This window comes from Elephas maximus, chromosome 16 (genome assembly GCF_024166365.1).
Source record: "Elephas maximus indicus isolate mEleMax1 chromosome 16, mEleMax1 primary haplotype, whole genome shotgun sequence".
NCBI classification, from domain to species: domain Eukaryota; kingdom Metazoa; phylum Chordata; class Mammalia; order Proboscidea; family Elephantidae; genus Elephas; species Elephas maximus.
In genome coordinates, this window is record NC_064834.1 from 44,521,561 (window position 1) to 44,534,420 (window position 12,860).

The following is a 12,860-nucleotide window of genomic DNA, read 5'->3' on the forward strand; positions in this document are numbered from 1 at the left end:
ATCACTGTGGGGCTCAAGAAGCGTCAAGGAGAAAGTGACATTTGAGCCAGAATTTCAGACGGGTGGGCAGAGGCATTGTGTGTGGGCACATGACATGAACAGACTCAAAGAGGGAAGCGTACAAGGTGCGTGGAGGAATGAGAAGTGTTCCAGTTTAGTTAGAGCTGTGTCTATTACCCTTATTGTGAATGGAGTACACTTTGCTAGAATTTTTGACAGAACATTTAAGGGAATTAAAATATTTAAAAAATATATTCAAAATACGAAACAAGTCAGCAGTAATGCCAAGACAATGACCACTGCACTATAACATTCTCTACATGTCTAGAAGCAGCTTCATTATTGTACCATTTCTTGCTCCCTTCAGCTTCATGTTGCTGTTTGAAAAGAACTGTTTACTCGTGTCACCATTGTCTCTTATATATTAATGGGACAATGTTCTCACATGTTCTAGGAAACATACTGACCATCTTTGGTGCCAGCATGGAGTCATACTAAGTTGCTACTGTCACTACATCACTTGACTATATTCCTCTTGACAGACTTCCCACTCATGGTATAGTATCATGGTTAAGAAAGGTTAGGACAGTGGGCTTGAGAGCCAGACTGCCTGGTTCAGATTCCAGCTCTACCAATTATTGGTTGTGTTGCTTCGAGCAAGTTACTCAACTCTCCTTATGCCTCAGTTTCCTCAAGTGTAAAATGAGGTTAATAACGTTACTTAACTTTATAAAGTTATGTGGTGGAGGATTAAATGAGCTAATTCTGTGCATAGCATATGTACCTTTAATATGTGTTAGCTCTTATTATTTATTATATTAGCATCAGTTTGACTCACTGGTCAAAATTTGGTAGCACACTTACAAGGAGTTTATGGCCAAGTGGTAAGCCGTGGCATTCCATCCACTGAAGCCCAGGGACTAGAAGCTGCTTCCTTCCCGACTGTGCCCACTACAGCAAACACCCATGCGTAAAAGGTGGAATATTTTTATTTGGGTTCACTCCAGAGGTTAAATGAAGTTTATCCATACAAAATATCATAACAGTGGTTGCAGGCATAAATAAGAATTACTCTCACTAGTCTGTTTTTATAATGCATAGTCCATTTTGTTGATTACAAATGAGCAGTATATGAAGTCAAGATGCAGAAATTTTCAATTCCATTTCAGTTATTTCCAAAAATTGAATTAGAGAACTAACGACACATAAAAAGATGATTTTTAAATGGAACCAGCCACATTGAAAACGTTCTGAAAAATACGGTTAAAACTTTAGAAAATAAAGCTTTTAATACTTCAAAAGATAATAAGATAGAAATGTTGTTCATCAGCCTGGCTTTCTGGGACTTGGACCCTTTGGGAACTGACCGGCCTCGGTGAAGTCATGTGTCCTTTGTCTGTGGTCTCAGACACAAACAAAATCACACTTGATTTTGGTCCATAAATGAAGGCAGATTTTCCTCATTGGTGGATGACTCTTGAAAGTAGCCTTTGCTTTCATTATACGTTTGGTTTAACAATCTTCATTGACAAATAGTTCTGAAAAGGAAACAGAAACAGTGATAAAAATATGTAATTAAGTTAGGGTGTCTCAGCCTTGGCACTACTGACATTTTAGACCAGACAAATCTTTGTTGTAGGGGCCGTCTTGTGCATGTTGAGCAGGATCCCCAGTCTCTATCCACTAGATGCTAGTAGCATCCTCCAGGGTGACAATCAAACATGTCTCTAGACATTCCCAAATGTCCCCTGGGGGGTGGTCAAAATCACCCCTTTTGACAAACACTAGTTTAAATCAACATAATCTAAATCATGAAGGGAAAAAAAAAAAAAAAGAAAACACTGTGAAGAATTTTTTAAATGTTCAAGCCAGATCAGACTGCCTAAAACTAGAAAATAATGAGTGTGTATGCAACAATGGGCTCAAACATTGCTACGATTGTGAGGATGGCGCAGGACCACGCAGTGTTTTGTTAGGATCAGTAGGAGTTGGAACTGACTCAACGGCCCCTGACAACAACAATGCATAATTTTAAAAAAATGAAAGTATTATACTGGGAAAGAACTAAGACACAGAATGCCCACCATTATGGCTATATGGCTATGCTAAACCCATTGCTGTTGAGTTGATTCTGACTCATAGTGACTCTATAGGACAGGGTAGAACTGCTCCATAGAGTTTCCAAGGAGTGGCTGGTGAATTCGAACAGCCAGCCTTTTGGTTAGCAGCTGTACTCTTAACCACTGTGCCACCAGAGCTCCATGTGACTATGCTACTAAACATGAAGTAGTCTATATTATTATTAAAAAAAATTATTATTACCATGAACTAAAGTGAGAGTTTCTGAATGCCTACTGTGGCCTTCAGTGCCACAGCCCTTGCTTCTCCCCATGGTTTCCTCTGCCTGGACACTCCCTTCTCTCCTTGGCAAACTGAGCTTAAGTGTCCCCTCCTTAGTAAAACCTTCCTCAGCAGTGGGCTCCCACAGTTATATCTCTGTAACAGCTTGCCTTTCAGAGTAATTTACTTGTTCATATGTCTGTTTGTTCCTAGACTATGAGCCACTCATGAGCAGAAATCATGCATTGGTTCTCTCTGTATCCCCCTCCTCCTTTTTTTTTTTTGTCTTTTTTTTATTGCCATCAAGTTCATTCTGGCTCTTGGCAACCCTATGTGTGTCAGAGAAGAACTGTGCTCCATAGGGTTTTCAATAGCTGGTTTTTCAGAGGTAGCTCACCAGTCCTTTCTTCTGAGTTGCTTCTGGGTGGACTCAAACCTCCAACTTTTCAGTTAGCAGCCAAGTGCGTTAACTGTTTGCACCACCTAGAGACTTCTCTGTATCCCTAGCTCCTAGCCTATAGTAAATGCTTAATACATTCCTTGAATGGAGGAATTAAGGTACCACTTCTAGGTATACTGCCAAATTTCCCATTTGGATTCCCATTTATGTTTGGGGTGAGTAAGGGAAATTTAAGGAGGAGATAGTGTATGACTTGGGCCTTAAGGAACAGGCACAATTTTGGTAGACAAAATGTGGGCAAAGGAATAGAATTGGCAAACACATCCTGGCAAGAAAGGGCAATGACTGTTTGGGGGAAACAACAATATAGTAGGGGTGGAGTACATGGTTTGTATAGACTTACAAATGATCCCAGACTAGGGAGGGGGCCTTGAATGCTAGGACAAGGAGTTAGGAGGCAGGATGGTTTGGACCAAAATGTTCACCGAAGGCAGGAAGATCAGTTGGAAAGGCAGGCTAAGGTCCAGGCATGTTGATAAAGGTCTGAGTTGTGTGTCCTAGAATCCTTGAAACCAAAGTCCTTTTCAGGCCACAATGTCTGTCTGTAACTCGTGAAACACTAAGAATGGAACTCTAATCTTGGGGTGTTTCAAAAGCTGAAGGGTTGTGATCCCTCAATTACTATGTGAGTCATTCTTCTGAATGGCAATAAAGGTAAATACCACGTTAGATCACCGACCACAATGCACAAGAAAACCAAGAGGCTGAGGGGTCCCACCGGTAAAGAGTACAGGAGCACAGCCACAAAGAGCAGCAGGATCAGCAGGGCCAGCAGGCCGATGATGAGCCACTTAAATCGCCGCCACACGATGAACTTCATGGTCTTACATGGGTTGGTGAACCAGAGGAAGGAGGTTTCTGGTCGGCTGCATTACAAAGAAATAGTGTTACCTTCCTAACTTGGGAGGGACAAATATTTTATCTCAGAGCATAACACAGTTTAAAGAATAATTAATAGCATTCGTAAAGTCAAGAGAAGATATTATTCCCCATAGTTGGCTGAGAAAGGCGCTTTAACATATTACAGTTTCCTAAAACCCTGAAGACACACTGCACTTTGGTTTCATGGGAAAGGAGAGTAGTTAAAATGAAGTCAAATCACCAGCCTCTCCACCTCCCGCCCCACACTATTAAGTACAAAATTAAAAGGACAACAGCTAAGCCATTCCATTAAGCCAAGTGGAGGGAGAGCTTTCAGACTGCAGGTGTTTGGGTTCAGACAAAGTTGAAAACAAAGAAGACCTCTCACTTTGGTGGGTCCAGCTTGGGGTTCATGTTGGGTTCATCCCGTCCCTTCCCAGCTGGCCTCTCGTCGGCCTCCTTCTCGTTGAGGATTTCCAACGTCATCTCCACTTTCCCCTTCAGTAAAGCAGAACAGGTTAAACACATGACATCACGTTTCACAAATATTTTTATTTCAACCCAAGGAGTAGTCCCCCGAGCAATGATTTTTACTCTTGTAAAACAATCCTTAGATTGCCTTAAATTTTCCTCAAGAGATTTCATCACATTTCCTCTTCCATGTGTTTCTGAACTGATTCCGTGTGGGAAACTGAGAGGACAAATTGCTTTCCCCTCCTCTCTGCTCTCCGCTTTTCATTCTCTGTATCCCTGCCATTCTATCTTTCTCACATCAATCTCCTTGCCTTCTTACACATCTTCCTTTGTAACTTCACTTGGGCCCAGATTAACCTGAATATTGCTAATAACAATAAAAAAAAAAAAATGTAACATTTATTGAGCATTAACTGTCAGCTTCAAGAGAGCAGGGCCATGTCCCTTCATGCTAAACATTGTACACCCACTGTGCAGTGCCGATCCTGGCACATAGCAGGTACTTGATGTATAGTAGCTGAAATGAATGAACAAATGAATGCTGGTCCCCTGCTGACAGGTTCCTGATTGATGTGCTAGGCACTCTTCTAAGGCTTCTATAAGGGTAATCTCAAGTAATGCCCATGGCAATCCTTGAAGTTGGTATTATTATTATCCTCATGTGCAGATAAGAACATTGAGGTTGGAAGAGGTCTAGAAATCTGCCCACTTTTATAGCCAGGCTTAACTAAGGCTTTGACAGACTTTCTAGGACCCAGGAAAACTGACTAGATCACCAGCATTTGAGAAACTATGACACTGAACCATTTAGGCGGTGGGACCCAAGATTAGGAGTCAGATAAACCTGGGTTTGTGGCTTTTGCAAGTTGCTCAGTCTATAAAATGGAAATAATGCCCACTTCATGGGGTTGTCAGCAGGATTAAATGAGATTAAGTGTGAGCTAATTGTTATGGATTGAATTATGCCTCCCAAATATGTTCTGTAAATCCTAACCTCTATGCCCGCAGTTATAATCCCTTTGGGAATGGATTGTTTTTGGTATGTTAATGAGGCAGGGTTAGTGTAGGATGTGTCCTGAGTAAATCTCTTTTGAGATATAATAGAGATAAAACAAGCAAGCTAAGAAGCAGAGATGGAGGAAGAGGGATGCCAAGCCACATTAAGGTTGCCCAGGGGCAGAGGCTTAAAGACACAAGGCCCTTCCTCCAGAGTCTACAGAGACAGAAAGCCTTTCCTTAGAGCCAGCACCCTGAATTTGGACTTCTAACCTCCTAAACTGTTAAGAAAATTAATTTCTGTTTGTTAAAGCCATCCACTTGTGGTATTTCTGGTACAGGACTAGCTAGCTAAGACACTAATCTACAGTGACAGAAAACAGATCAGTGGTCGCCTGGCTTGAGTGGAGGGAAAAATGGATTGCAAAGAGCACAAGGAAACTTTTGGAGGTGATGGAAATGTTCTGGGTCTTGATTATGGTGATTACTTTCGTCAAAACTCACTCAATTGTACACTTCGAATGAGTTCAGTTTATTGTATGTAAAGTATACCTCAAAGTTCCTTTAAAAAATGAGATTATGTATGGAAGGTACTTAGTGTGTTGCCTGGTTCATAATTAGTGATAAAAACATTAGCTATTAATACATATTGAAAGGTAGTCTTTTGTGACGTGGTGTGATAACTGTTGCTTCTATATGAAAATATATCCTGAGTCAGCCAACCCTGCTTGTAAATTATGACTTTTTGTTCCATGGATGTCAGCAGTCACTGCCTAACTCCCACCTTTTCTTAAACAAGAATACCTCCAATTTGAAGTTCCTTTTTCTGTACTGAATTGTATTGGAAGCTCAGCATAAATCAAACCTTCTTGGTGAGGAAGGGTCCTAAAGAGATACGACGCAAACACTTCAGCTCCTAGTTTTTTGACTATTCCAACCCTCTCACCTTTCCCTGGCCCTAAATACATATAGCATTTCCCAGCATCTGCTGCAATCCCAGGTACAAACAATTCGCATAACTTAGTCCCACCAATTTAACACTTCTTTATCCTATCAGGAATAATCTATTGATAAAGGGAAAAACCTAAATGATAAAAGGAATAAATGACCCTTAACCAAGAAATACTCACAGCCATCACGCGGGAGCCATCTTTATCTGCATAGCATGGCCACCATCCTCTCATGGACTTCTGTTCAAAGAGGGAGGCTGTCTTAGCTTTAAGGGGGTCCATTGCTTTGAGGTCTGGAACCATGTCCAAACGGCATTTCTCTGATGATTTTGCTGGAATGATTGTGCGATGCAAATCAAGCTCCAGGAAACCTAGCCAAGGAAACAACATTAAACCTAAATAAGCTTCAAATGGATCTGCCGTCATTCATAAGTAAACAGAATACTCTTGTCAGAGGAGAAGCAGACAGTGATTTTGAGCAGGTGATGGGTGAGTTAGAGAAGGGGGCTCTGGTAGATATTTTAAGTTCTTTCTAGATAAGATGGAAAATGGCAGAGGAAATATCTGTCTATTGCTCCGCATCTAACAGAGAAGTATGCATTCTTTTTCCTAAAGATGTGAGCATAAACAGAGTTGTTCTATAAGCTCTAAGTAATTAAACATCTATAGACAAAGTTTCCACTGAATTGAAGGCCCCTGGATATGAAATTTGCTCATTTTAGTTCTGAGCTGCCCTGAAGAGAGGTCACTTGGTTTTGGGTAAAGACAACCGGTTCTTGGAACATGGGAAGCTAATGCACGTTCAAGTCTCTCCTAGTGTAATCTCAGGAACAAGTGCTTGAGAAGGAACAGAACTAAATAGAAAATTCTCACCAGGAACCAGGGAACCCAGATGAGGGTACCTACAGAAGCACATTTTGTCTTCCATAATAAAAAAACCAAACCAAACCCGTTGCCGTCAAGTCAATTCTGACTCATAGCGACCCTATAGGACAGACTAGAGCTGCCCCACAGAATTTGCAAGGAGCGCCTGGTAGATTCAAACTGCCAACATTTTAGGTTAGCAGCCATAGCACTTAACCACTATGCCACCAGAGTTTCCATAATATAAGCCATAAACTCTTTAGTATCATCTTCACCATGACTGTCTTGTGGGTGTGGGATTTCACATGAGCCTTTCCTTAAGAAAATGCTGTTTGTGATGTGGGATCAAGTCTATGGACTACTGGGACTAGAATTTGGTCTTTGACAGTGATGGCAAAGAACAATGGGGTGGTTTGTGGTAGATTCCCTTTAAGTTATCAGGCTCAGAAAGTGTCCTTCATCTTAATTGGACCCATAATTCCAATTTGCTTCAGCCTTTCTTGAGCTTTTGCGTGCTTTTATCCTGTTTCTCTTTTTGCTGACAGCTACAACCGCTTGCTCACTAGCCATTCTGAAATACAATCATTCTCCCTATTTGTTGTCAGATGATTTCTTTTCAATTTAATATTTACATTATTCATTCTCTATTATTCTGGAATTTAGTGTCTACATCTTTACTATTCACTCATATGCTCTATAAGTTAGCATACATGCCTACTCGTTCATTTAGCTGCTATTGAGCACCAACTAAGTCAAACCACCGCAACAGGTGCTGTAAGGGGTACAGGGGTGAACAAGAGATGCCACTGGCCACCGTAGGCTTTTCCTCTGCCAGGAAAGACCCTTTGGAAGCAAGATTGAGGCAGGGAGACAAGTTAGGGGCTATGGTTAGCTATGAGAAAATGAGGTTTGAACTAGCAAGTGGTAGAGATAATGGAAATAAGGAAATAAATGTGAGTGATCAAGCAGGTTACATGGTGGGGACTGAGCAGCTGACAATGTGGGACTGACTGGGTGTTCCTGCCTGCATGGCTAGAGAGGACGGTGCCTCGAACAGCAAAAGAAATTCGTGAGGAGAGCAGGGGTGAGGTCAGTCAGGGAAGAAAGGCTGAGTCCGATTGCAGTTGTGGTGAATTGGAGGTGCCAGCCAAACATAAAGGTGAAAGGTTCCGGTTAGCAAATGGGAACAATCATCATAATAGTTTCTTATTATTGCACGTCAGGCGTCATGAGAGGTCAGGCTCCACCGGTTTAGGAGTCCACCTTGAGAGGAGAAAGTGGAAGCTTTACCTTCAGCTGAGGTGGGAGTAGATACATCACTGTGGGTAAATCACTGAGGGGACCTGGAGAAGAGCTAAAGAGCTGGTAGGGCAGGCCAGGATTTAAAGAGTGGGAGGAAGAGATAAAATCGCCCAATGAGACAGAGCCAAGGCTGGGAGGGCGAAATCAAATCAGAGGAGCACAATGCCACAGAGGATGCAGGGGTTAGAGCATGCCAAGAAAGGGAGGGGCTGGGTGAGGGGGGCATTTAACAGGGGTAAGTATCTTTAGCTGAAGAGGAGGATAGCAATGGGTTGGAGATGAGGGGACCTTGGTAACTTTTGGAAGCGGTGTGGAAAAGGACGTGGGAGTCCATTCTAAACTGCTGAGGTGTATGGTTTGGAAGCGGATGCAGGGGTGGACGTCTCCTTATGAAAACAGAATTTGAGTCTTCATAGAGAGACAGGACCTCCACAGGAGCAACTGAGAGTAGTCAGAGCCCATGGAAAGGGTGCCATTCACTGTGCCCCCTTCTCAGAGGGCTCAAGACAGATGACTGTCGGGCCACACTGCCAGGTAATCCAAGTAGTGAGTGTGCCCCCCAGAAATTATCAACATTCATTGGAGACTCCAATAATTGATTTCAAGTTTCAATTGGCTTGACTAATTCTAACTATAATTTCTTAGAGAAAATAATTCAGTGTAAGCCCTACCCAAGTAGTCATCGAGAGAAAACTTGTCATTATCCCATATCTGAATGATCAGTCTGGGTGGGACCCGAAATTCGGTTTGGTCGATACTCCAGAAATGCTCCTAAAATGACAAGAGAAACAGATAAATCAAATGGTACCAATTACTGGACTCTGAGACCCTTACCTTCAGCCCTTGAAACCCTAACATCAAGGCATGGGGCCTTTTCTCTCATTTGCATCTCCTGTATGCCCCTCCCCTTGTCCCCCCGCCCCAGTCCATGTATATGGAGGGCAGGCGGCCTCCCCAGGAAATCTCAGAGCCGTGAGCTGGGTGACAAAAAGGACGTCCTAGGCAATTCCGAAACAGGAGGTTTCCTGCCACGTTCCTGTCAGTGTGAATTCCTGCTGCCACCCTTTTAGTTGGCGTGTGATTTAATCTGGCCCCTGAAGACTATTAGGGGCTGATTAGATTATCTTTCCAAAGCCAGGTTGCTCTATGCCCGGCCACAACATCACCTGCTGGGGTGTCGCCTCTGTTCAGGCGACTTCACCCACCCCACACAAATGTCTGAGTGGAAGAGGACTTAGAAATCCTCTACTAGCGAATTCTATTTTACATGAGGGTGGGGAGACTGGAGCCCAGATTTCTCTCTTTTACCAGTGCAGATTTAAAATGTCTTGGCATTTTTGACTTTTGAAAGACACCACTGACTTTTATATGCATGTGGTCAACAGGAGGGAGGCCTGGGTCAGAGCCCCCCAAGTTCTTACTTCTGGTCCCTGCCTCTGCCCAGACGATATTAGCCAAAACTATAATAGTCCCATAGCCCAATTACCCCTAAGTTTCTCTGGCCCCAGCAGGAAGGGAATTTCTCCCAGTGCTTCATGAATTTGGAGGAAAATTGTTGGGTTGTTTATAATTTTTAATCCCTGAACCTTCTCTGCAGAGCTGAGAAAGCCTGGATCTGAAGGGCTGGGAAGCCTATTCTACTGTTGTCCAGCCCCACCTGACTGTCCTATGGTGGGTCATTCTAGGGGAGGTGACCAGGCAGATCAAGGGAAGGTTTATAGAATACAGAGGGTAGGAATGGGATGGGGGTGGGGTAGGGAGCTAAAGAAGATATGCGTTATTATTGCCTGCTGAGGTTTTAGGCCCCCTTTTTGGATGAAAGCACCCAGATTCTCCTTGGGGACTGTCCTCTCCTGTCTTAGTCCATGCAATTTGGGAGGAGCTGGTTCTACCCCTAATTCCAGGGCCAGCTCAATCAGAGCACTGCATCCCTGGACAACAATGGATTGTTCAGGGATGGGCAGATGGCCCCAAACAAGAAGAGACACTGAGGCCCAATTCCAGAACTCGGATTGGAGCCACAGGGATCTGCTCTTCTTGTTCTGCTGAGGTTGCTGAGGGTACAGAATATGAGCTGGGGCTGCTGGCAGCCATCTTGCCTCCACCAGGGAGGAGCCCACAGGAAATGAGGCACAGAGGAAGGGAGAGATGAATTTCTCAAGACGTCATTTCAACCTGGGATCTAGGCATTCCTAAAGCCAGCCAACCCTGGATTTTTTTAGTAACGTGAATCAAAAAATCACCTTTTTGGTATAAGCCAGTTTGAGTTGAGCCCCGAAACGGTCACTGTTACTAATCAGGGCCCTGCATCCTCAAGGAAGGGCAGCTGAAGATGGTAAGGCTGATGTTGAGGTTTAACAAGGAAGGTAAAAGGGAAGTCTCATCTACTTTAATATTTTGCCTCTGTTTGGCTAATTAGTCAAACAATTCTGCCTATTCATGGGAAGAAATTGGTTTCCCCATCACATAAAAGACATACTTGTGTTGATAATAAGACCCCACTTCTACCTTTTACCAGATCCTTCACCCTGCTGCCTTATACTTCCTAATTACACAGATACCTGTCATAGCTGTGTGACCTTGGGCAAGTATCTACACCTCTGTGGGTCTCGAGTTCCCCATCTGCACCAAGAGGGAGCTGCACCCAATGACCTCTGAGGTCCTGAGAAGTGCCGACATGCTACGAGTTTCTGAGTTAAGGAAGACCCATGACATCCACTTCCGACTGGCATATTTCAAAGCTCACTTTTTTAGCAACAATGCAGAGTTGTTCAGCTGGGAGGTAGTCAAACGGGAAAACAAATCTCCAGTTAAAATTCCCTTCGCCATCCAAGGACCTGTAATGGACATCTGTTTTCTGTTTGTTTTCTTCATTGCCAGGAATCCAGCTGAAAAGAAGAGGCAAACAGATTTAGCCTTGTGTGATTGACAAGTAATCTAGCTGCAAAATTGCGCAGTGATTAGGGGAGTGAAGGGCAGCAGAATTAATGCACTTTTCTTGGACAGGTTCCAGTTATCTCTAGAGCTGGGGGGTGATTTATGAAGGGGAGGCACTCTGTTGCATCCAACACAGGTTTTAGCCAAATAAAATATAATTCTTCTAAAACCAAAGCAGGAAATCCTTTAGACTCCAGTTAGCAGGGATAAGATGAAATTTTCTGGAAAATATCAACAATTTAGCTTCTATTTTGGGTACATTGAAGTTTGCTGGCTATGATGTTAGTCTTTAGAACTATAACTCATTAGTGTCTGTCATCACCACAGATAGGCTCAATGAATATGCGTTAGCTCAAAATTTTAGCATTTCCTTCTCTGTATTTTTCTTAAAGAAACAAGAAAGGCAGGAATCAAGTAATCTTACGGCTTCCTTTTTTATTATTCTTACGTTCACTATGATCGCATTAATGAGACTAGCAAGGAAGATGTTATTTCCATATGCACATCTATGAGAGTTCATTTCAGTGAAGAACTTACAAGTTAAGATGTTAATGTTCAAAAAGTTTCCTTTTATTTGTGCCTGGCATATAGTAGACACTAAAATAAATACCGGCTAAAGGAAAGAATGAACGAACGTGCCTGGAAGAAAAGTTGTTGTCATATCTGCCTGCTACCGGGAAGACTCCTGGTTTGGAACTGGGGGGTAACATTTGACTTTAGACTGGCAAAGTGGCAGAATGCATAGTTCTCAACCTTGACTACACATTAGAATCAACTGGGGAGCCTTTAAAGATATTGATGCTTGGGCCCCACGGATGGAGATTCTTGGTAGGAGGCAGGCCTGGCTGTGAACTTGCTCTGCTACTTGACTCTCTGAGCTTCATCTTTTCATCTATAAAGTGAGGACAGGGATATGTGCCCCCTTCACATGGCTGATATGAGGACAGAATCAGAGACCATGGCTTAGAAGGGGAGAAATTCTTAACTCAAGCTGATGATCATTTGCTCTGAACCAGTACTCCACAAGCATTATTTTATTCTGCCCACAACTATATAAAACCTGTTGCCGTTGAGTTGATTCTGACTCATAGCGACCCTACAGGACAGAGTAGAACTTCCCCATAGGGTTTCCAAGGAGCAGCTGGTGGATTCGAATTGCTGACCTTTTGGTTAGCAGCTGAGCTCTTCACTACTGTGCCACTAGGGCTCCAGCAACTAAATATCTCCATTTTACAGTCAAGGAAACTAAGGTCACACAGTAAGTATTTACCTCCAGGGTAGACTGACACCAAAAGTCCAGCTCTGATACCCTGCCTTAAAGGATGATGGAAACTATAAAATTGTTTGCTACTATGAGGTCCTATTATTAGTAGTGGCATGAATATCAATCAAGACTAGGACTCTATGGGGCAGTTCTACTCTGTCCTATAGTGTGGCTATGAGATGGAATTGACTTGATGGCACACAAAAACAACAACAGCTTTACTTTTGGCTAGTCAATTAACTGACTAGCTAAATTAGTTAGACTTCTTTTGACTATTAAACTAATTCATTGAAGAGAATCGACACCCTCTTGGCTCTGACCTCAGCGGCTTCACCTCCCGACCCATCCCTAAAGCGTCACCATGATCCTCTCCCAGACCGCTCATCACCTGTAGCTCTCCCTCTCTGTTGCT

The 12,860-nt window shown here is 43.0% G+C and overlaps 1 protein-coding gene across 5 annotated transcripts in view; it reads right to left on the reverse strand.

The window, feature by feature from the left end:
- Positions 1 to 971: 971 nt before the first annotated feature.
- The window catches only part of MYOF (myoferlin), a 190,013-nt gene continuing 178,124 nt past the window's right edge, over positions 972 to 12,860 (reverse strand). For all 5 annotated transcript variants that reach the window (XM_049856042.1, XM_049856039.1, XM_049856041.1 and 2 more), the window contains 6 exons: positions 10,994 to 11,135; positions 8,919 to 9,018; positions 6,262 to 6,452; positions 4,050 to 4,159; positions 3,519 to 3,666; positions 972 to 1,538 (listed from right to left, as the gene is read on the reverse strand). In XM_049856042.1, coding sequence (XP_049711999.1) covers positions 1,500 to 1,538; positions 3,519 to 3,666; positions 4,050 to 4,159; positions 6,262 to 6,452; positions 8,919 to 9,018; positions 10,994 to 11,135 — 730 coding nt within the window. In that variant the 3' untranslated portion in view covers positions 972 to 1,499. The remainder of the gene's footprint in view (positions 1,539 to 3,518; positions 3,667 to 4,049; positions 4,160 to 6,261; positions 6,453 to 8,918; positions 9,019 to 10,993; positions 11,136 to 12,860) is intronic.